At 37.7% G+C, this 22531-nt stretch overlaps 2 protein-coding genes across 3 annotated transcripts in view; one reads left to right on the top strand and one right to left on the bottom strand.

Moving 5' to 3' along the window:
- LOC147163234 (thrombomodulin-like) overlaps positions 1–5706 on the bottom strand; it is a 28287-nt gene extending 22581 nt beyond the window's left edge. The window contains exon 1 of the mRNA XM_086094012.1: positions 5670–5706. The gene's annotated coding sequence lies outside the window, so the exon portion shown is untranslated. The remainder of the gene's footprint in view (positions 1–5669) is intronic.
- Positions 1636–21585, top strand: LOC147163233 (calpain-1 catalytic subunit-like). Of its 2 annotated transcripts, XM_086094007.1 has the most exons (22): positions 1636–1721; positions 3379–3633; positions 3886–3955; positions 4058–4176; positions 4698–4831; positions 4925–5099; positions 6401–6475; positions 7092–7177; positions 8699–8773; positions 8840–8994; positions 10367–10536; positions 12612–12623; positions 12709–12917; positions 13458–13500; positions 13579–13632; positions 15229–15286; positions 15370–15431; positions 17473–17541; positions 17649–17727; positions 18733–18849; positions 21174–21226; positions 21296–21585. In XM_086094007.1, exons 2-22 carry the CDS (start codon positions 3397–3399, stop codon positions 21320–21322), a joined length of 2079 nt encoding a protein of 692 aa, XP_085950133.1. In that variant the 5' UTR covers positions 1636–1721; positions 3379–3396; the 3' UTR covers positions 21323–21585. The 2 variants fall into 2 exon arrangements, with proteins under 2 accessions (XP_085950133.1, XP_085950134.1); XM_086094008.1 differs by lacking the exon at positions 1636–1721 and having other exon boundaries at positions 3360–3633.
- Positions 21586–22531: the final 946 nt, after the last annotated feature.

The raw sequence follows: 22531 nt of genomic DNA, 5'->3' as shown, positions 1-22531 counted from the left end.
AAGAAAGACCTATATGTCCCTACGTAGCATTCCCATGTCATCTTCATCTCAGTCCAGTAGTCCTAGTTTCCTTCAACACTCAGATTCTACAAAGTTGGCCACGCCTCCTTCCTGTCTCCATGTTGTACAAAGTTCCGCCAAGCTTCCCAAGTTCCGCCAAGTTTCCCAAGTGCCGCCGAGTTGCCCACAGTCAAGCCAGCCCTGGTCACAGGCAACCAGTCTCCACTTGTTCAGTCCAGTAATGGCAGCCAGTCATCTCTCACCCAGTTCAGTCATGGCGGCCCATCTGCCCTCGTCTTCTCCAGTCCTCGTCAACTCCCCTGTCCCCTTTTGTTTCAATAAAGATTCTCTCTTTGTTCACAATTCCAGCCTCCCTGTTTCACCTCGCATTTGGATTCACCCACATCCACGCAACCCTTATCAGGACAGATACTGGTATTGTCTTCCTTTGCGAGCTCCGATACCTTGAAATAAGGCCTGGTATTGGCCCAATACTGATACCTGGCATTGGTACTCGCCCATCTCTAATAAAAACAGTAACAATAAAAGTTAACTGATAATAACTTAAATTGACCATTTGCTAATGAGTTGACTAACATCCTAAATAACCGTGAATGGACTAAATGTGTGATACATTCCTACTCAATGAGCAGATTGTGAGTATGCTGATTACGCACTCAGAAAATCCATCGAACCACTCACATTTCCTGGCTAATCTAAAATGGAGGTGTCTAAACTATGGCCCGGGGGGCTAATTGTGGCCCAATATCAGTTTTAAGTGGCCCACAGCATATTCGTAAACAGACATTTGACATTTGGCAAGTCTATAGTTAAAAAAAAAGAAGAAGTATGCTATCTCTTACACCTTTGAGTAAGTCCTCCACAGATTTGCTGAGAATCCATCAGACGGATGAGCTTGTATAGGGAAATTTGGGCAGGTCTTTTGCAAATTATAGCACCACAGGTGAATTCTTCCTCAACAAACGCGCAATGCTGCAAAGAAACCTGGCTGGTATGCACGTGTCATGAATCCAACGATGACTTTGCATACACGCTCAACTTGTGTGCGTATACAAACATTTCTATGTATTTATTAGTGAATGAGGCCCAATGTGAGCAGTTGTTGCGACTCTCAGTTTGCCCTATCAGGGCTCGCCACAGCGAATCACTGGCATGATTTGTTAAACATTGTTTTTACATCAGGATGCCCGTCCCAACGCAGTGTCGCATCCTTTTTTTTTTTTGCCCAGGCTTGGGACTGACCATGGCCTGGTCACTGGCCAGGAATTGACCTCCAGTGAGTGCAAAATTTGACCATTGAAATTGATTTTATAATGTTGACACAATAAATATGTTATGACATATTGTTTGTAGAATTTACAGTATAAAAAATATTGTGGTGTTTCTGTGTCATTCGCATAATTTGCTGTACCTAATTGATTTTATGTATGTTTGTGTGGCTCTATGTTTAAGGACCAAACTATTGCGAAACCTTCAACAAGCCAGGTCAGTTAGCATATTTTACCATGCAACAACATGCTATCAAATAAAAGCCGATTGCATTTTTTATAGTTTTTTTTTTTTTTTATGGTGACGTAGGTGGCTCATTAACATATTCACTGCTGTACAGCCTCAGGGATGTGCTGCTATTATACAACAAACCAAGCCTTCTCACACATACTGATCCACTTGGACACAACACACACAACCTGTCTGCCCTGGTGAGTTCAGTTAATACTCTAGTATTCTAGGATTTTAGTATGTGATATATAATATGCTTCTTTTTTTTTTACCTTAATTTTAAAATGTTATTCGGTTCTTTGTTGATGCACTCGACTTTCATCGACCGTGTCATCATTGTTAATATTGCATATTACTTTGTATACAAATACAGTATGTATGGTATGTGTAAAGTTACAATCTGAAGCAAATGTAATGCATGCAATGAATGTCAGTTGCCTAAAAGTGCGAAGAAGCAAATTGTTAAATTGAGCAACTTTGAGCTAGCCTCAGCACCCATACTACTTTGCAGCAAAAACCACCATATACAGTACTTGGATGTATTTCACAACTATAAAATGGTTAGCAAGGGGTGTTGTCATCATGAGTGACAAATATGCATCCAAATGTCAAATTTGAGACCAACATTGTTTATTTACCTGACATAACCCTAAGATCTGCTCAATGATCTTGGAGCTGTAAAACCGGCTCAATCACTTTGTTAACATGATTCATCTTGGCATAATGTGTTATTGACAGTTTAATGTGTGTGCTTTTTTCAAAGGCATAAAAAGAACACACTGATGTGCAAAACTTGTGTCAATGACTCAGGATTCAAGTTTTACCAACCTCCATGCTTAAAATGTGATCTTTGTGATTCACCATGCTCCTACATTGTTGTAATGAGAAATCTACTTTCAGTATACCTGAGTTATTACAGAACTGAAGAAGGGTCATCTATGTAAATATTTTGTCTTGACACAATAAAAAAATAAAATAATCCCTTATACTTTTGAAATGCTAACTGTTGTTTTACAGAATATAATGGAAAGTTGAACATACTTTATTTTCCGGACTCTAAGTCGCACTAGGCCAAAAATGCATAATTAGGTAGAAAAAAACCATACATACAAGTCACATATTTTAGCCGTTAATTTATTCTACTAACTACTTGACCAAAAACAGACATTATGTCATCTTGGAAGGCAAGTTATAACATTAATAAAAAAAAAAAATAGCGAACAGGCTGAATGGGCGTAAGATACACTAATATAATGAAGGTTCATTACTTGCAGCTTGTAGAATATGATTTTCTTTTGGGGGGGCATTTGTGTTCAATCGTTCTCAGTTGTCTTTGTAAGCTAAAGTGTTTACATATTTAATGGGGTAGATGCCACGCACTTCCGACTTCCGTAAATCACACAACTACGCTGTTTCCGGTAACTGTTGCGTCATATCAACCGTGTCCCAATACTTGCGCTGCATATTAGACATTTTATATATATATATATATATATGCATATTATTTATTTTCAAATTCAAGACATAGGTATTAGGGTTTACTGGTGAACAAAATGAACAGGCAGAGAAGCCTTTTAATCGAATCTGGCTCATTTCTATGCAGCTTATTAAAGATGCATTGTGGAGTTTAAAATATTAATGTTAAAGCCTTTTGTACGTCAGGCATGCTCCACCAATGCCCAGATGAGTACAAAAAGCCTTGACTTTTTAACTGTGACCGCATCTATCAGCTTGTATCTTCTCTTCAACTCCACAGTTACTTGGTGGGGAGTTGATGTCATGCTCGTCTAATAAATAGTAATAACGGTAAGGAAGGCAAGTTTGGCATAATTATTTAAAACTCCCATTCCTTAACAGAGCTAAGTCCCGACAGAAATGCCTTCTGCAGGCGTGTGTATGAGCCTCTTGAATGCACGTCATAACAAAGATGGTTATGGGACCGTCAACAACCCCGAAGCCTTCTTCAATCAAGACTATCAACGTTTGAAGGAGTACTGTGTCAACCGACAACTACGATACATCGATGATATGTTCCCCCCAGACATAAGATCCATTGGCAATGGCCTACTGTCGCCCTCTGACTTAAATAAAGTACAATGGCACAGACCAGGGGTAAGCTTATTTTCTTTTCTTTTTTTAAATGACAAATTCCTGTGGTCATACGCATCCCAAAACAGCTCATTTAAAGTTAGTATAATCAAAATAAAGTGGACCCTCAAAAATTGAACAGTTCATTACAAGTGTAGCCTGCAGGTACTACACACAGATTGCTTAAATGCAAATGCATAGTCACAACTCTTAATTTCATTCATGAATGGTCCAACATAGTGTTGTAACACAATTCATTCACCATGTCTATTTCAGAAACTGGTTCCCAATCCATCATTTGTTGTTGATGGAATTTCGAGGTTTGACTTCGGTCAAGGCTTAGTTGGTAAGAAAATGACCTAATTCATAGCCGTTCAAAAATAGTTTTTCATTGTGTTTATCCCCACCTTCACCTTCCTAACCACTCACTAAATATGTGTTCTCATAGGAAACTGCTGGTTTCTTGCTTCCCTGGGTGCACTGACATTCCAAAGCACTATCTTCAAGCATGTTGTTCCCCTTGAGCAAAACTTTGTTCAGGACTACTGTGGACTGTTTCACTTTCGGGTAAACACACAGAGACATGACATTTCAATTCAGTGAAAAGGAAGGAATTTTAATTTTGGTCGTCTTTTGGATTTTCATTACATGCTGTCATAGTGTGTATGTGTTTCAGTAACGGGGTTCATAAAAGCAGTTCAATGCGTCTTTTTATTCATAGACCATTAATTTAATAGAATATATATATATATATATATACACATATATATGTATATATATATATATATATATATATATATATATATATATATATATATATATATATATATATATATATATATATATATATATATACACACACACGCACACACACCCCCACACTCAAGACAGAAGGCCCTTGGTTTGAAACATAGTTCTGTTTTTACGGCGGCAACAGAACACAAAGTTGTTTATACCCAGTCTTGCTAACGTCTGTAACAAAGACCTCTGTAAAGGAAAATACAATAAACTGTGATTTAAACATGACATTGCTGAAAACTAAACAGTAGTAGGCTACTGTATTGATGACTTCATCTCTCACATTTCAGTTCTGGAGATTTGGCAGATGGGTAGATGTTATCATTGATGACAAGCTCCCGACAATCAATGGCAACCTCCTTTTTGTCCGCTCCAAAGACCCAACAGAATTTTGGCCTGCTTTGTTGGAGAAAGCTTATGCTAAGTATGGACATGTCTCTGGAAATAATTTCTATTAAAAAAAAAAATCTGGTTAGTTTTGTAGTCTTTGCATGTAATTCCCATGTACTTGTGTCAGAGTGTGCGGCTCCTATTCAGACATGACTTCTGGAACACCCAACGAGGCGTTGGTGGACTTCACAGGTGGCGCTCACATTTGCGTCAACCTGTCAGATCCTCCCCAAGACCTTTGGGAGCTAATGTGCAGAGCTGGACAATCCATGTCACTGATGGGATGTGGCACTCCTCAAGGGGTAAGCACAACTCTACCACGCGAGACAATAGAGATCCTGATGTTGACGTCACGCATCCCAAAATGGCCGTAACCATTTTGGCAGCATAGAAAACGCGTCTGCCACTTTGAGTAAACAACAAACGCCACACTTTAACAATGATTGACAGTTGTTGTGGACCAGGTGCCACAACAAGAAGAGGCAAAAAAAGAAAGAAAAAAGGATTGAGCATACTCCAGGCTACCAAAAAAGGAACCAATGCGTAAGCCAATGTTGCACCTTGTACATGGTGGCTAAATCAGCAGATGCTAACTGTTACCACACGCAAAATCTGTTTTGTTAATTTTTGCTGCTACGGTTTAATAGATATCACACAGTTGGATTTAATAACTGACCAACACCATAAAGAAGACTTTTTACAGCATAAATGGCAGATTTAGCTGCTGCTAAGTTGCTAACGTACATACATATTAAATAACACTGCAACACTTGCGTCATTTTGATGGCATTTTGACCACACATAAAGGGAAAATAAATCCGGATTGTACAAACTTGTCAAGCCTTTGTATGATCAGATTTGAAAGCACTCACCGGCAACAAAGGAGGTAATTCCAGGGTCGCCAAGTAAAAAAAAAAAAAGCACTCCTGACACTTCATCAGCAATGTCCACCTTGCGCATGTATATCATGTCCTTTTCATCAAAGTGTCTGTCAATGCTCATGGGCAGAAAGTTGACGGATAAATGCTAGCTCTTAGCCTTCCTCACTGTTCGAGTCCATTAATGCTGCGCCGCTACTTTTCCTGCCACAGGGGGGGGGCGTGTTTAGAGAAAGTCACGTGACGCCAGGATCCCTATTCAAGGATATTATTATCATTTCATGAAAGCACCTTGACCCCTCCTTGAGCCATCACCTTACAGTAGTGGAGAATTTTGGGTTCCCAAGTGATCCTAGTAGCTTAGCTGTCTGGCAGGGTCACCCATGGCAAACAGGCTCTCGGTGAGTTACCATGCAAAGCATGGCCAAAAGTTCACTATGTTGAGTACAAACTTTGGATGGCATTTATATTCAGATTCTTTATATCAGGGCATTTCAAGATTGTACAAGTCAGTTTCATTCACGCTGTGAGAACAAGCTTGCACATAAAAGAAAAGCTTAGAGTAAGATTAAAGTATTGTTGTAAGTGCCCACGGAGGCAAGCTCTGTCACTTCACATCTTGTCAAAAATGAGGAAGTAAGGAGCCAAATAACATGCTTTTTTTTCCTGTTCTGTCACGGTGTTTGTTATGTGATTACCTAAAACATGCTTGCTGTGACTTGCAGGAGACATCAGCCAACACTGTTTTGCCAAATGGATTGGTCCAAGGCCACGCCTACACAGTCACAGGGGTCAAACAGGTGAACGATTGCGACTTCTGTTATAATGAACATGAAAGTTGTAGTGTAAAAATTTTTTTTGGTAGTTTGTTTCAATAGTGTAGAGCTGTCAAAATTAAGCAATTAATCGATGAGTAATCAATTATCAAATTAATCGACAACTATTTTAATAATCAAGTAATCATTTGGAGCCATTTTTTTAAATTGTCCAAATTGTCTGATTTCAGCATACCAACAGTAATTTTTCAATGATTTCTGTAGTCCTTCATGAAGGAAGACTGATTATCTTCTCTGTTTAATCAAAATAAGACATTTGCAAACATCTGTTTTTACTTTGGAAATCAATGACCAAACCAGTCAAAATATTTTAATCACTTTACGAATACGACGTACGAAATAAACATCAATCACTGGTTAATAAACAGTAATCAGATTAAAATGCTTTTGTAATACAGTTGAATGCAAAATAAAATAATCCAATTGGTTGATTAATCAATTAAATAATCGATAGATTAATCCATTCTAAAAAATATTTGATAGTGACAGCACTACGTAAGTGTTTCATTCAGGGGTAGGAGTAGAGTGTGTTTAGAGGATGTAAACTCATCTGGTGTTCTCTGTTGTCTTTATGGAACAGATGATGAGTCGCGGCCAACCAGTACATCTGGTGCGTTTGTTAAACCCCTGGGGCAAGGGGGAGTGGAATGGAGACTGGAGTGATCGGTAGGTCAATCAAATACGATCAGGATCGGTTCGTAGCCATACAAAAGAGCGGTAAAACAAATGACTAAATATTCTTAATTATACTTAAAAATGTCAGAAGCTCTTTCATTAGCTGTATAATCCTCATCTACTGCAGCACATATTGTAAAGGTCAAAAGGATTAGTTTCAGCCAAACTCAGAGTTGATGTATATAAAGTTTTATTTTGTGAATGCTTTATTTTCACTGGAAATGTAAATAAGAAAGTAGGAAGTGATGATAATGTGTAACAGATAACAACCAATAAACATGTATTATAGCTGCCATACACATATTGAGCCATATGCTCGAAAAACATTTGACTGAATGTTTTTAAAAAGGCAAATTCTGCTTGGAATTTCAAATGTTTTCAAAATTCCAACACTAAATTAATTCACCAGAATAGGAACATTAACTAATTTGCTCCAAAAAACGTATAAATACGTTCTATTTTAAATATTTCCTGTGTCCCAAAAACTCATTTATACGTTTTTTTTCTCTCTATTCTAAAGCATACAGAAGGCTTTGATACAGTCTCTCAACTGAAGAGAATGGTTGAGGCAATGATAGTTATTACAAAAATGGCCAGCAGGTGGGAGCAGAGTATAAGAGATCCACCAGGGCCATGTTGCAAAAAGCTGTTTTCCCCACAGTTTTAAACAGATTTGTGAATAATGATGAAACTTAGCTATATTCTAATGCTAATTGCTGCAAAATGGAAACAGATAGATATATTTTTTTCCTGATGAAAGAGGAGACTCTCATCTTTCTTTTGGGAGGTTCCATGTTTTTATAGCAATAGAACACAATATTCTGTGGGCCTTATAAAATCATTCACAACCCAGTAAAACAGCCGGGAGCGAAGTGAAAAAGCTAGGAGTGAATGAGTTAATGCACGACATTCCAAATCTTGTTCCGTAATAAACTTGACATTATTACAGGAAGTGACCAGTGTATGAGGAAAGGTGTGGTTTGTGTCCTCATTTCATTTTCTATCTAATTCTGTGTAGGCCAACCAACTGACTGCAGTGTGCTTTGCTTCATGTTTAAGGATCCTATACCGGTGCAATAACATAAAGGATCCCAAAAGTGTATTGATCAGGAATTTGGTATATTTGATAATAGGCTCTACATGGGACTATAAGAACATATAATTCTTCCTTATATGAAACAGAGAGCAGACCTGTATGATTTGACGTGGCTCAGTGGTTGTTTCCCAAGCCCTAGATTGTGGGTTTGATCCCTGCCCCCTGTGACTATGTGACTATCCTTGAGCAAGATACAGATCTTGTAGAGGTAAAGCGTGTTACAAATCAAAAATATTATTTACAGAAGCCCCAGTTGCTCCTAATGTTGCACCATCAGTAGGTCAATGCAAAGTTGGTGTGAAGCGCTACACAGGTTGAAATACCATTTCCCATGTTACCATTATGACCCTGGTATTTCGTAAATGTGTGCTGGAGATTATCTGTTGAAGAGTGATGCTTCTTCTCCAAATTGCCAGGTCACCTTTGTGGGAAACTGTGAGCCCACAAGATCGAGCTCTGTGTCTTTCTGTGGTTGACAATGGGGAGTTTTGGTAAGCACCGCAAAATGAAAGTGATAATACTCATCGATGATTCTCACTAAACAATGATTTCCACAGGATGAGCCTGGAAGAATTTTGTCGATTTTATGATGATCTCGACATCTGCTGTTTGTGTCCTGACTTCCTTGATGAAAACTCATCCTGCCATTGGAAGACGTCCTTCTATGAGGGCAGATGGCTTGCTGGGAAAACAGCTGGAGGATGCATGAATGGTAGCTTGGTACTTTTGGAATAGCTGGACTTAATTCAGTAACTAGCTAACAACCTACCTACAACTACATATCTATAGGTTTTATCCTAACTTGTCTTTGTTGCGGAACTGTTTTAGGCTACAATGAAATTTATAGTATTCTGGTACTATGACAGCGTATTAGGGCCACGTATAAATCCATTTTTTAGAGGGCCAGGGCAGTACTCCAAGAAACAAACTCCCAAATTTGCGACTTTATAAAGTGGCAGATTTGCGAGAAAAAAACTAAGTAAAGTACTAAGTAAAGTACTAAGTAAAGTACTAAGTAAAGTACTAAGTAAAGTACTAAGTAAAGTACTAAGAAAAGTACACGTAGCGTACCACTCGACTGTTTGTGCCAATACTTTTCGGTCGGGTTTCCAAATAAGGAGATAGTAATTGCTTTAGCAGAGATTAACCATATCATGTAAAGCGTACACACTTTGAAGCGTTGGGTTCGGCCACTGGCCAGCGACAAAGACGCCTCACTTTGCGAAGGTCCACACCCTGAGGATCAAGCATTTAAGTTAATTTGTTAAAATAAATATTTACTTGTACATTTATGTCAAATCTGCTGTTCTCAGTCATTGACTTGCATTTACCTGAAGTATGCTAGCTTCTAATTGGTTAGTGTTAGTCAGCTAATAGGGGATCAGGAAGTGTTGTAGCTATAGCTCCATCCTGCTTTTTCATTTTATAAAGTGTCCCATTAACCACCAACGAATCCTTACATGATTAGACTTTAGCTACGCTACAAGTATTTCCCGTAAGTTTCTGAGCTTTTTTCTTGCAAATCTGCCACTATAAAGTGCCAAATTTGCTACTTTATAAACTCGCAAATTTGCGATTTTATAAAGTGGCAAATTTGCGAGTTTTTTTCTCTGAATGTTGTCCTGCCCTCTAAAAAATATATATTTATACGTGGCCCTAATATGCCGTCGTACATGTTCAGAATTTTACAAAAAACAGGAAATTGATGCAATAGAATAGGCACGTTAGTATAAGTGGGCAAAACCATCATTATACAATTATCCGCTCATTATTGATGGATGCCCACCTTTCGACAAATGTTTTATGACGCAAAGCCTCGGGAAAAAAAAATACATGAACTGAAACATGAAACATACTTCATCGACTGAAGTATGTTTACGTCTGTAAATCCGAGTCAGCACAGACGGTTCTTTCTCAGTCCGTGTATTTTTACGAGGCTTCACGTCATAAAGCACTCGCCGAAAAGTGGACATCCATCAATGACGGGCTGATGTAACGATGGTTTTGCCTAGCTCTGGTTTTTAGTAATCAAAAACATCAGAAGGCTATTGGACAAACTGACAAATTGTTTGTTTACATTACAGAGCAGAGCTTCTGGACTAATCCACAGTATCGAGTCCGGATTGACCAAGTGCACAGTGAATGTGATTCCAAACAAGGGGGAAAAAACATGCTGGTGTCCCTCATGCAAAAGCCGGACAAAAGAAACAGAGCCCTGGTCAAAACTCTCCACATTGGATTCTCAGTATTTGAGGTCAATAGCAGCATGTTTAATGCTAATGCTGTCATCATTATATTGAAATAGTGCTAACAAGCCAAAATGTCAAATGAACAAAATAGTTCCTAATATATAATTCAAAAAATTATAAATTAATAAAATAGCTCAGTTTCGTTGACTTATTGGTATAAGAAATGCTACAGTGTGCCCTCAAAAAATGCAATAATTAAAATATTGTTTAGTTGTAAATTCAACCAAAATGTGCCTCAAAATCTGCTCAAAAATTAGCTTTTAGCTGTTTTGTTTTGTTGTGTCTGTGTGCACTGTGGCTTTGTCTTCGCTACTTTATTGAGGCCTATACTCAGTTTTCCCCCGGTTTAACTACCATTTTGGGGACGGACTTGTCCTCGTGGAGATATTTTGGTGGGCCCTACAAGTTCAGACCTGTTTTTGAGGATCAATACTTGGCTTTAGAGTTTAGGTTTGAATTGGATTTTGGTTGGGATTAGGGTAAGGATTAGGCAATCAGTTGTGATGGTTAAAGGTATTAGAGAGGATTCTACGGCGAACGAGTAGCCCAACGGCTGGTTGTGGTTTTCTCAATAGTGCGCATGTGTAAACCCCCCCCCCCCCCTCCTCCCTGCTTTTTACGCAGGAAACGCCTTCTCTGTATTTGTTTACAACCAGTGGTTGTACTACGCCACTGTTCCTACATAAACTACACGACATAGGCTACGCACGCCATCGCTGAAAAGACTCGCCCAAAATGCCTTTTGTTTGGCTTTGCTCTTTCAGTCCTTGTTCAGCAACCTCTTTCTTTTATGGCTCGGTGGTCCTGTATCCTTCTCTACCATTGTTGGTTAACTTTGAACACACACGCGAGGAGCTAGCTATAGTAGCAAGAAGCTAAGCCGCTAAGTGGTAAACACTGTTACGCTAGAGAGCTACGCAAGCTACGTACTCGGTCGGGGCACATACACAAGAAGTGTGATTGACAAGCCAGGAGCCAATCAATAATGAAGCACTTTATTAATTGGCTATATTGTAACATTCCCCGCCACGTCCTGAATATATATATATATATATATATATATATATATATATATATATATATATATATATATATATATATGTGTGTGTGTTAACTATAAGTACAAGTCTGTTACAGGTTGATAAAGCGATTTTTAAGTGAACCAGACGACTTAATTTCTAATAAAATCCTCTCTAATACCTTTAAGGTTAGGGTAAGGGGCTAGGAAATGTTGTCAATGAGATGTAGAAATAGACCCAATGTGCGTGTGTGTTTGGAAAAAGTTTGGCCCTGGGCACTGATCCCTGTTGTATACAATACCCGCATCATGCAAAATACACATGGTCAATTAATGAAGGCATCTCTGACTAATCTCGCCAGCCAGATTGATAATTGTGATTCACTCGAGGGAGTTCATCACATTATCAATCTGGTACTTCACTAGGCAGACCCGTTCGGGAAAGGCGGGGCTTGCTGTACAATACTTCGAGCTGATTGGACGATGCAGCATCTTTGCACATTTTGTTTTGAACAATCAAGGCAACGGATGAAAATCTTGTCTTTCTTTGTATTCAACAAGGAAACTGAGTAATTCTGCGAGAACATAAGTAATTGCAGCATCCATTCGTCTGTTAGGTTTGTTTGTTTCCCACCGCCATCAACGCTTATTGGTTTCGCCCTGCATAAACAACACCTGATTGGTCCAATCGAAAAAAGATCGGCTGCAAACGTATCAGCGGGAGCGGTACAAGATGTATTCTCCGGAGTTTGTGAACACACAAATACCGCGAGAATTCATCTTGCTGGCAAGGTTATCTCTGAGCTGGCTGCCTAATGCAATGCCACGGATGTAGCAATTGTAAAGAAATTAGCTGGGTTTATGTGCATGGGATTCTGATTATTTATTTGAAATAATTAGATTAAATTTTTTATTAGATTATTTATTTAAAGATTATTTAAACAAATTGAAAGTCAGACAGCATTTCTATATATTCGTATTTTATTTCATTTCACAGAAAAATAGTGATAAATAACTGTCTTTTTTTGTCCCCAACATGAACTAATTTTCTTCAAATCGCAGTTACCACAAGAAGTGAGTATACTTCCATCAGTATCATCCATTTTACGTTGCGACGGAGATTTACTATAAATGTCATGTGCGTTAAACTGAATTTCAGTTGAAAGCACAGAGGGAGATGTTTCCAGCATCGTTCTTCAGGACCAACAAACCGGTTGTGCAGACTAAAAACTACATAAACGCTCGTGAGGTGATGGAGCTGGTCATGTTGCGGCCCGGGGAATACCTGATTGTACCAGCAACTTTCAAGCCCAATGAGACCGCCTCCTTCATCCTGACCATCATCTCCAAGGCAGAGGCCCATATCCAGTAAGTCTCTCAGTAGTTGCGCCTAAAATACAGTATGTGCTTACATTCCAATCTAGCTTTTAAACGGAACCTGACTGTAATGACAAGTTTGCTCCATATGATTTATTTGTTTTTTTCTGACATAACTATGAGATTCATTTAAAAAATTTTTTTTTCCAGTTTAATACATTTGTAGAAACTTTAATTGTACGTATGCCGCAATTGTTGTTTACGTCGCAATGCATTCAGTGCATAGTGATGTAGAATGGTGGCTGGCTCTCTGCCGAGCAATGTGAAGCGTTCCTAAAGAAACAACTTACGATTGGGAGAGGTCTTGAGAGCACGGCGTGGGGAGGGTGACTCTCCCCATCGTGTGTTGTTTCTTTCGGAACGCTACGGGACTTATCTCGCTTTCTTTATACCCGTTTCGCATTGCTTGGCAGAGAGCCAGCCGCCATTCACTACGTACTGAATGCATTGTGATGTAAAAAACGATGGCGGTGTACATACAAATAAAGTTCCTACAAAATGTTTTAACCTTTACAAAATATCTCCCCACAGTGAGACTTCTGGCGGTCATACCTTTGGACGTAAAGATTCAGAGGTAGAGGTTGCATTACAAAATTATTTGAAACAAAAATCAAATCTTTCATGTAGATTTAATTGGTAAATTTTTTCGCAGACCACTGAAACTGACGATGATAGGAGAATCTTGTTCCGGCAATTATTTGACAAGGTACGTTCTAGTGGAGCAACACACATTTTTACTTGAACTGACAGGTGTGAAGTAAATGTTGATTACAGATAAAGGCCTATGTATTTAAGCAGAAAAAGTCCGCCCACTTTTGACAGGTGTGTTGGCATTGCTCTGCTGAATGAGTCACTTGTTGGCGTGATGATTCATTTTGATTGTTATTTACAGTTGGCACACCATTGCCTTTCGTGTGAACATAATTGCAACTCTGAAAGAAGTAGTGATCATAACTTTTTGAACTGCATTTGTTTTACAATCATCAGTGGCAAGCCATCAGGATAAAGAGTGTACAGGTTTTGATGAAGAAAAGGTATTCAATGGTCTCTCTTATCCTTTGGCGTAGTGGTTTGGCGCACAGATCACCGATAGACTTTTGTTAAAAGCGTGACGTGCATTCGATCCTCATGCAATACACACCAATTTGGCACCATAGTGTGCTAAATGGCACTAACCAAAGCCAATAATGTTTAAATGGAGTGTTGCATAAATCAAGACAGTTAATTGTTAAATGTGACCTTTGTGAGGATAAGCGTTTCATTTAACGGATTGGAAGAGACTCAAGTTAGTTTAATAATTAGATTAACTTTTTGGAGCGCCACATCAGTTTTTAGATAATTTTATCAGTATAACTGATGATAACCTCGTTAAATCAGTCATTAAAATGAAGGATGCTACATTTTAATAATTTTTTTGTTTGTTTTTTCACCGTAGAAGTTAGTATAAATTGTTAAAACACACACAGTACACAATCAGGTTTTGATTATGTGCTTGTTTATTTTCTAATCTACTTGGGAACTTAAAAGGCAAAACTCTAACTACTGTGATAGGAAATAGGAGCAAGTGAGAAAGTAAATGGTTAAAATAAACAAAGATATGAAAAATCAACTAAAGAGGAACGATCTTGACAGAGGTAATGAAATTTCTCTAATGAGGCAAACATGGGGCCGTTATGACCACTCAACCCAATTGGAAGCAATCATTTGTACAATGTGGTTATCTGGTCTGCAAAGTTGCATGTACCACTGGTTTGATTTTGGGATCCGAGATGTAGAAGGATTGCCAGGATTTGGGGTTTGCCGGCAAGTAGGCAAAAAAACTGTTCAGCAGGGAAAGAGTTCAGCAAACAAAAACCCCAATTGAACCATAATCACATTTTCATTTTTTTTTACGTGACCAAACGCATTTGAGGCATATCGTCCATGATAAATTATCAATAAACTTGTCACAGACCACACCAAATGGCAAACAATCTTTTTATTCACACAACATTATTCAATTGTAACATTGTAGCAACAATAAAAGAACCAAACTATGTGTGATGATGCCCCAGAAGATGAATTGTAAGCTTAATGTGATCTTCAAAGTTGCAGGTGATTTCATCTATTGAGGTCAAACTTCCTACATTTTTCAAGGGTTCAAATCTCGGATCTTGGAATTGACTTTCCACTGATATTTGAACAGTTCCTGAAAATGTAATATATATATATATATATATATATATATAGCTACCCCCACCGACATTTGCATCAGATTTTTTTTATCTCAGAAAGTTAATTACATAATCTTATTTCATTTCAGTATGAGGAAGTGGATGCCGAACTGCTTCAGGAGCTCCTCAATGATAAAGTCTTGAAAGGTAACAGTAGGATAATTTTCACAAATGCTATCAAAGGAATTCAGGTTCTGATGTGCTGTTTTTTTGTTGATGTTTTTTTGTAGGAGACTTGAAAACTGGGGGCTTCAGTATGGATGCATGCCGCAGCATGGTTGTTATGATAAGCGTATCCTTTGTAGTTTGTTTTCTAAATCAGGCAGCACAATAAATAAATAAATACATACATACATACATATTTACTCCCCACGTCATGGGGTACACCAGCCCAATGATTATTATTATTTTGGTTCAGAACCGGATATACTGGAGATGATGATCAAGGAATGTATTTATGGACCTGCTAGAATTGATAAAATGAGGGCATTGAAAATTGTTGCAAACCAATTTATTACTTGATGATTCTACAGCTGTTTAGTTAAAGTAACTCAAAAGTGTGTCATACATTCCAGTTCACATTAATGTGATCCATCCACCTTTGTCCATTATCCTATTGAGGGTCACGGGCGAGATAAAACCTATCCCAGCTGGTGCAAAGCCGACTACACCGAGGACTGGTCATCAGTCTATCAAAGGCCACTAAACCCATAAGTCAGGCAACATCATTGGGACCATAATAATAATAATAATAATAACAATGACATAATAGTAAAAAGTTGTCATTTGGCCAAAACTTCCTATGTCACAATTTGGTAAATTAAATATTTTTTCCACTAATCTATACTATGGACTACAGAATATGGAGTATATGCACGCAGCACTTCCACATTCGGTGTCATAATGCACTGAAATTTCTGGTGTGGCGGAGACTTTAGCGGAGTGCATTGTTGATGTGATGTGACCCAACCCTAAAACCACAAACCCACTTAAAAAGAATAGGGCCCAAAGTCGACATTTTGGCGGCTTGTGTCCTGGCAATAATGGAGGACCCAAACTGCCAAAATAAAAAAATATTAAATGGATAAATACATTAATAAATAAATAAATACATGACTTAAAGTGAAAATAAAAACGGATATAAAGAATATAATTAAAAAATTAAATACAAAAAATAAATATAAATGGAAATAAAAACAACAAAATCTATATAAATAAAAGTTTAAAAAATAAAAAAATAAAAAACAAGATTCAAAAAATAAAAATAAGTGTCTAAATAAATACAAAAATAAATATATGAATAACATTTTTATCATTTAATTAATTAATGTATTTAATTAAATATCAATCAATAATAAATAAAAACGCTCTGCTCACATTTATTTATTTCATGCTGCAGACGCTCGGTCAGGTCGAAATGTTATTCAAATGAGGGGGCGGTCCTAAGCGTGACTTGGGTTGGGCTCCGCTGTTGCAAACTGCCTTTCAACGATCGAGTGAGCGGGTCAGCAAACAAGGAAGTCTTGCAAAGAGAGCTCCAGCAATGGACAACTATCTTGTCCACTGTCACCAAGACTTGTTGTCGAGCAACTCAAGTCGCAACTATATATATATATATATATATATATATATATATATATATATATATATAGTCACCTGAAAGATTTTTTTATATCTGTTTTTATTTTCACTTTTAGTCATTTATTTACTTAATTATTTTTAATTTTGGCAGTTTTGTTCCTCAATAGTCAATGACGTCATCGCCACGTATACTGTTGGAGTAGCTCGTAAAGGTATTTGGTTTATTAAAATTCTGTTGTGAGCATCTTTTAATGTAAATTATGTAATGTAGCTCCTCTCCCGGGAGCACCACCGTTGATTTTGGAGGTAAGGGAGTACATTTGTATTTGAAAATACAGCAAGTGAACAGCATTTGGCAAACTTGACAAAAATAAATGAGATTTGAATGGGCTCAGGCCTCTCTGTGGAGAGTTTGCTAACCCACATTCCAAAATCATGCATTTCAGGTTAGACTAAACTACCGATAGATGTGAATGACAATTGATTGACTGGTAATTGACCCAAATGTACCCAGCCTCTTGGCCAAAATTGGCTGGGATGGGTTTCATCCAAGCGGTAGATGAAAATGAATGGTGGGATGATGGCAACTAGTAATAGTTTATGTCTTTCCTTTTGGAAGTAACTTGCCCAAAATGGCATGACGGTGAAAAAAAGATGGCTGCACGTGGCTTCTAATTGTAAAGTGCATTCCAGAAATTAAGTTGTATTATTCAACATGTGCTATGCTTCCACCTTGATGTTAATTTGACAAGACAACTGCCAACAGCAAACTGAATGCTGGGGAACTTTATAGTTTATGGAAGAAGGTTGTCACGTTCAAGGTAAATATAAGTAAAATGTTCATCATTATAGACCATTTATTTCACTATAATGTACAGTTAAGTAGTTATTAATCAATTTAACTTTAGCTGCATGTCTCTTTCTCCAGGATGTTTTCCTGAGTACTGATGTGTCAACAAATGGAACACTTTCACTCAGTGAGCTGAGGAACGCGGTTGTTACTTTAGGTATAGTAAGTAGAGTATTTCATTGATAAAATGGATTTATCGATGACCTGCCTGTCGTTATTCATTTAATTAAGGGCATATTCTCCCATGTGCATAAGTCAGAAAAGGCGCGCTGCTGTGCATTTTTTTTTGCTGTGCTGCACAAGTCACTTACCTACCTTCATGGAGTGTACACACTTTGGGCAAAGCGTCCCTGAAATGTGGGTGTTCACTGTCAAATCTGGCAGAGGGCACATTCTCCCACAGACTTAAGAATCTTTTCACTTCCATGCTCAGGAGGCTACAGTAAGTCTAGCGCCTTTTAACTCTTTCACTCCCAGCCATTTTCCCTGAAGCATCCCCCTTCGCCCTTCCCGGCTGTTTTACTGGATTTTGAAAGGCCCACAGAATATTGTATTCTATTGCTATTTGTATCTGTTTCCGCTTTGTAGCAATTAGCATTAGAATATAGCTAAGTTTCATCATTATTCACAAACCTGTTGACAACACTGGGAAAAAGAGCTTGTTGCAACATGGCCCTGACTGATCTCTTATACTGTGCTGCCACCTGCTGGCCATTTTTGTAATTGCTTTAAGTGACCTCTTCAGGTCAGAAGCTGCATCAAAGCCTTCTGTATGTTCTAGCATACCCCCCCCCCCCAAAACAAACAAACAAACAAACAAACAAACAAAACCAAAACAAAACAAAAAAAACACCATGTATAAATATGTTTTTGGGAGTGAAGGAAAAAGTATTAAACAACGTACTTATACGTTTTTTGGGTTTGAATGAGTAAATGATGAAACATCATATTGCACGTTTTGATTCAATTAAACGCCACGATCTGGAAATCCGGGCCACCCTCAGACTTCACCAAATCACGCCTCTCACGACTCGGCAAACCTTGAAAATGCACAAGCCAGGCACATAAGAAATTGACTTCAGCGCTAACAGAAGAATATGCCCCTCATGTTTCCATTATGAGTCTTAATATTCAATGACTTTTCTTTTGTGCGTGTTCTCAGGAATAATGGTCAGTGATTACATGTTGAAGGTGTTGGCTGTGCGCTATGGGACTTCCTCTGGAAATGTAACAATGGAGAACTTCATCACTCTAGCGCTTCGCCTTGTCTGTATGAAAAGTGGGTGGATTCTGTTACACATGCTGTATGCTGTTTTTGTTCATTTTCCTAAATGGTCCATACAATTTGCAGTGAATAAATTTTGTATCCTCTACGTGAGGTTTGTTCCTTTAACATGAAGCGTTTGCCTGACAGATGCTTTCCTTAAGAGGCCTTTATCTGAACAAACATTTTACAGTTCTACAATCTCCCTCAAGTTTTCCTGAAATGTCGTGTTTTTTCATTCCTTTTGGAGGTCATTACACGCTTTTCAACTGCAGCATCGTCTTTCCCTCCATTTTGTTAAAAAATATGATTGCTTAAATGTGTAACGTTCTTATAGAAAACTAAGGATCAAACCTATCCAAAATGTATGTTAGTGTTCTAAATAGACAGTAAAAACAACATACTGGTAGCTTAAATGTTTATTTAACTTAAATACTACATGCATTATAATTTGGAATTGTTTATGTTGATGTCATCTAATGTTTTACTATCCAGCAATTAACCTTTCTGTGGAAGTTACTTAGTTCTGGTCACTCTCACAAGAGCCAATGCGTGTGCTACATACAAATATTTTACCCTTACAATCATAATTCTGATAAGTTTTGGTAGACACAGCTATCGTACTTTTCAGGCTATAAGTCACACTTTTATATATATATATATATATATATATACACTCAACAAAAATATAAACCACAACACTTGCTTTTGCTCCCATTTTTTATGAGATAACCTCAAAGATCTAAAACTTCTTCCACATACACAATATCACTTCTCCTTTGCCGAGATAATCCATCCTACCTCACAGGTGTGCCATATCAAGATGCTGATTAGACACCATGATTAGTGCACAGGTGTGCCTAGTACTGCCCACAATAAAAGGCCACTCTGAAAGGTGCAGTTTTATTGGGGGAGGGGGGTCCGGGGGCGGTCTGCGGACTCAGAAACTGTACACTGTAACAAATTTCTGTAAAATCTACAGTAAAAAATTACAGCATTTTCTTGTTTTTTAATTTTACAGTAGTTAACTATATTATGGGTAAAAACAAAGTACAGTAATATTCTGTATAAATAGTGGTCAAATACTGTCAATTTGTACAGCAACTATGTTTTGGCATGTATATATGTGGATTTTAGCGCGAGAACAGTCTGCATCATCTTCACATGGCATTTCTCAGATAAACAGGCAACATGACAGCTAACATTATGCACTCTGCTGCAGAACGAGGAATGATTTTACAACGAGGACGGCACGGTGGCTAACTGATTAGCACGTCCACCTCCCAGTGCTGAGGGCGTGAGATTGTGTCTGGGGTTGGCCTGCCAGGGTGGAGTTTGCATGTTCTCCCCGTGCCTGCGTGGGTTTTCTCTGTGTGCTCCGGTCTCCTCCCACATTCCAAAAACATGCATGGCCAGTTAATTGAGCGCTGTGAATTGTCCCTAGGAGTGATTGTGAGTTTGGATGGTTGTTCATCTCTGTGTGACCTGCGATTTGCTTGCAACCAGTTCAGGGTGTATGCCCGCCTACTAACCTGAAGTCAGCTAGGATAGGCTCCAGCGACCTTTTTGAGGTATAAGCGATTAAGAAAATGGATGGATGTATTTTACGACATATTGTATTATTTAGGTATACAGGAGTTCCAGTATTATACAGTAAATTCCTGTAAATTAGAATACAAGAAACTGTTGTAAACTACATTTCAGTGAATGGCTGTTTTCTTTAAAAAAAAGAAGAAAAAAAAGTACATACAGTAAGTTAACTGTAATTTATATACAGTTAAAAAAAATACAGTAATATATTGTAATAGATTTTCACAGTAATTAAATGAGATTTTACAAGAATTAGCTAGCAAATTTTTGGCCAGTTATTTCTGGTTTTCCGCCCACAAAAGTACAGAATGGCCTTTTATTGTGGGCAGTCTAAGGCACACCTGTGCACCAATTATGGTGTCTAATCAGCATCTTGATATGTCACACATGTGAGGTGGATTATTTCGGCAAAAGAGAAGTGCTCACTATCACAGATTTAGACTGGTTTGTGAACAATATTTGAGAGAAGTTGTGATTATTGTGTATAAGGATAAAGTTATAGATCTTTGAGTTGATCTCATAAAAAATGGGAGCGAAAACAAAGTGTTGCGTTTATATTTTTGTTGAGTGTAGTTTGGCCAACCCTGCTACTTAAAGCAGGTGTGACATGTACATATATATTAAAATGAGAGCTCATCATGTTGGTAAGTACATTTGGATTCCTGTCAATGCATGTGATATATTGTGCATCAGATTCTCACAAATTGTATTCTCAACTTTAACAACAACTTTTTATTTTTCTCCATTAGAAATCTTTAAACGTTTTTCTGATGGAATGACTCTGACACTTCCTGAATCTGAGGTATGAAACAACATGTGCCATGCTGCAAGATGCCTTAACACTGTCTAATTGTGTATCTCTATATTTTAGTGGATGCAACTTTCAATGTGTACCTGAAGATGGGTGTGAAGAAAACAAAGGTGCATTGTGATTGTTACTAAAAAGAAGAACAGTGGGAGAATGCCTTCACATAAAAGGGTATATAACAGATTGTACTTGATAATGCCAGGTCAAAGCCTCCAGTTATTGTTTGTTTTTAATCATATTTGTACTAAAATGTTTTTTCCAGTGTAATCTGAACTACTACTGCATTATTAAATCAACAACTGTACTTGTAAAATCAATCAACCCTCAATCATGAATAAAAATGATTTCAATAATTTCCTTGACAAACTGCTAGATGATTTCATATCTATTGGAATATTCGATTGGAATATAGATCTATGAATTTATTGTATATTGACCCCACAACAGCAAAAAAACACAAACAAACAAGAATGCTTCCAACATATTTGCTGTTAAAGTTGAGGTTTAGGATAAAAGTTAGGGTTGAGAATCTTCGACTGTTTAACGATTCAATTCGATTCCGATTTTTGGGTCTGCGATACGATTCAGAATCGATTTTTGATTCAGAATGATTTTTGATTCTAAATGATTTGATTGACAATGATTTCTGCTTCAATTAATAGATGTGCAAAGAATGGTCATGTTCTACTCTAGTCTGACTCGCAAATGCTAATTAGCACGCTACTTGCTGCACTTTAATCACTCAAAAGAACGGCTATTCATACAAAATACTTCAGGAATGTATACAGAGAAACATCTTAACATTACTCATCGGCATATGCACTCCCTACGCTGCAAAAATACTACTTTTATTGGCATAACTTGATCATGACTTTCTCCTTCTACTCTCTAATGTGGCTACAACTTAACATTGTATCAGAACGCACAGAACCACACTGACCCTAAGTGGCCAAATCGTGTACAACATGAACACTGCTCCCAATAAAGGCACATACAAACAAGGGCAAGACAGTATAAAATAATTCAAATAAAATTTTATTTGGGACATTAAAATTCGATTCTGAATCGTACTAAATGAGAATCGCGATTCTTATGAGAATCGATTTTTTTGGGCACGGCCCTAATAGAAGTCATCAACATGAGTGGGCTTGGTCTAAAAATAGCTCAACAGTGGTGGGACATTGTGATTTCCTCGCAATGTGCCAAAGTAATAATTTGAAAATGTTATTGATATATTTGTCTGTTACAAACCTTTGTTAGAACATTATAAATCTATACAAGCATTGTGATTATTTTATT

Source organism: Leptonotus elevatus, chromosome 14, assembly GCF_054856555.1.
Source record: "Leptonotus elevatus isolate MCC_2025b chromosome 14, RoL_Lele_1.0, whole genome shotgun sequence".
Lineage (NCBI taxonomy): Eukaryota > Metazoa > Chordata > Actinopteri > Syngnathiformes > Syngnathidae > Leptonotus > Leptonotus elevatus.
The sequence above is the reverse complement of the archived record's forward strand: the minus strand, read 5'-3'. Positions and strand labels throughout refer to the sequence as shown.

Bases quoted from the DNA above. Each gene is read 5' to 3' on its own strand.
- LOC147163233 (XM_086094007.1), top strand. From the start codon at position 3,397: ATGCCTTCTGCAGGCGTGTGTATGAGCCTCTTGAATGCACGTCATAAC. The intron at 6,476-7,091 runs GTGAACGATTGC...TTTATGGAACAG, and splicing joins CAGTCACAGGGGTCAAACAG to ATGATGAGTCGCGGCCAACC. The intron at 17,542-17,648 runs GTAAATATAAGT...CTCTTTCTCCAG, and splicing joins AGAAGGTTGTCACGTTCAAG to GATGTTTTCCTGAGTACTGA.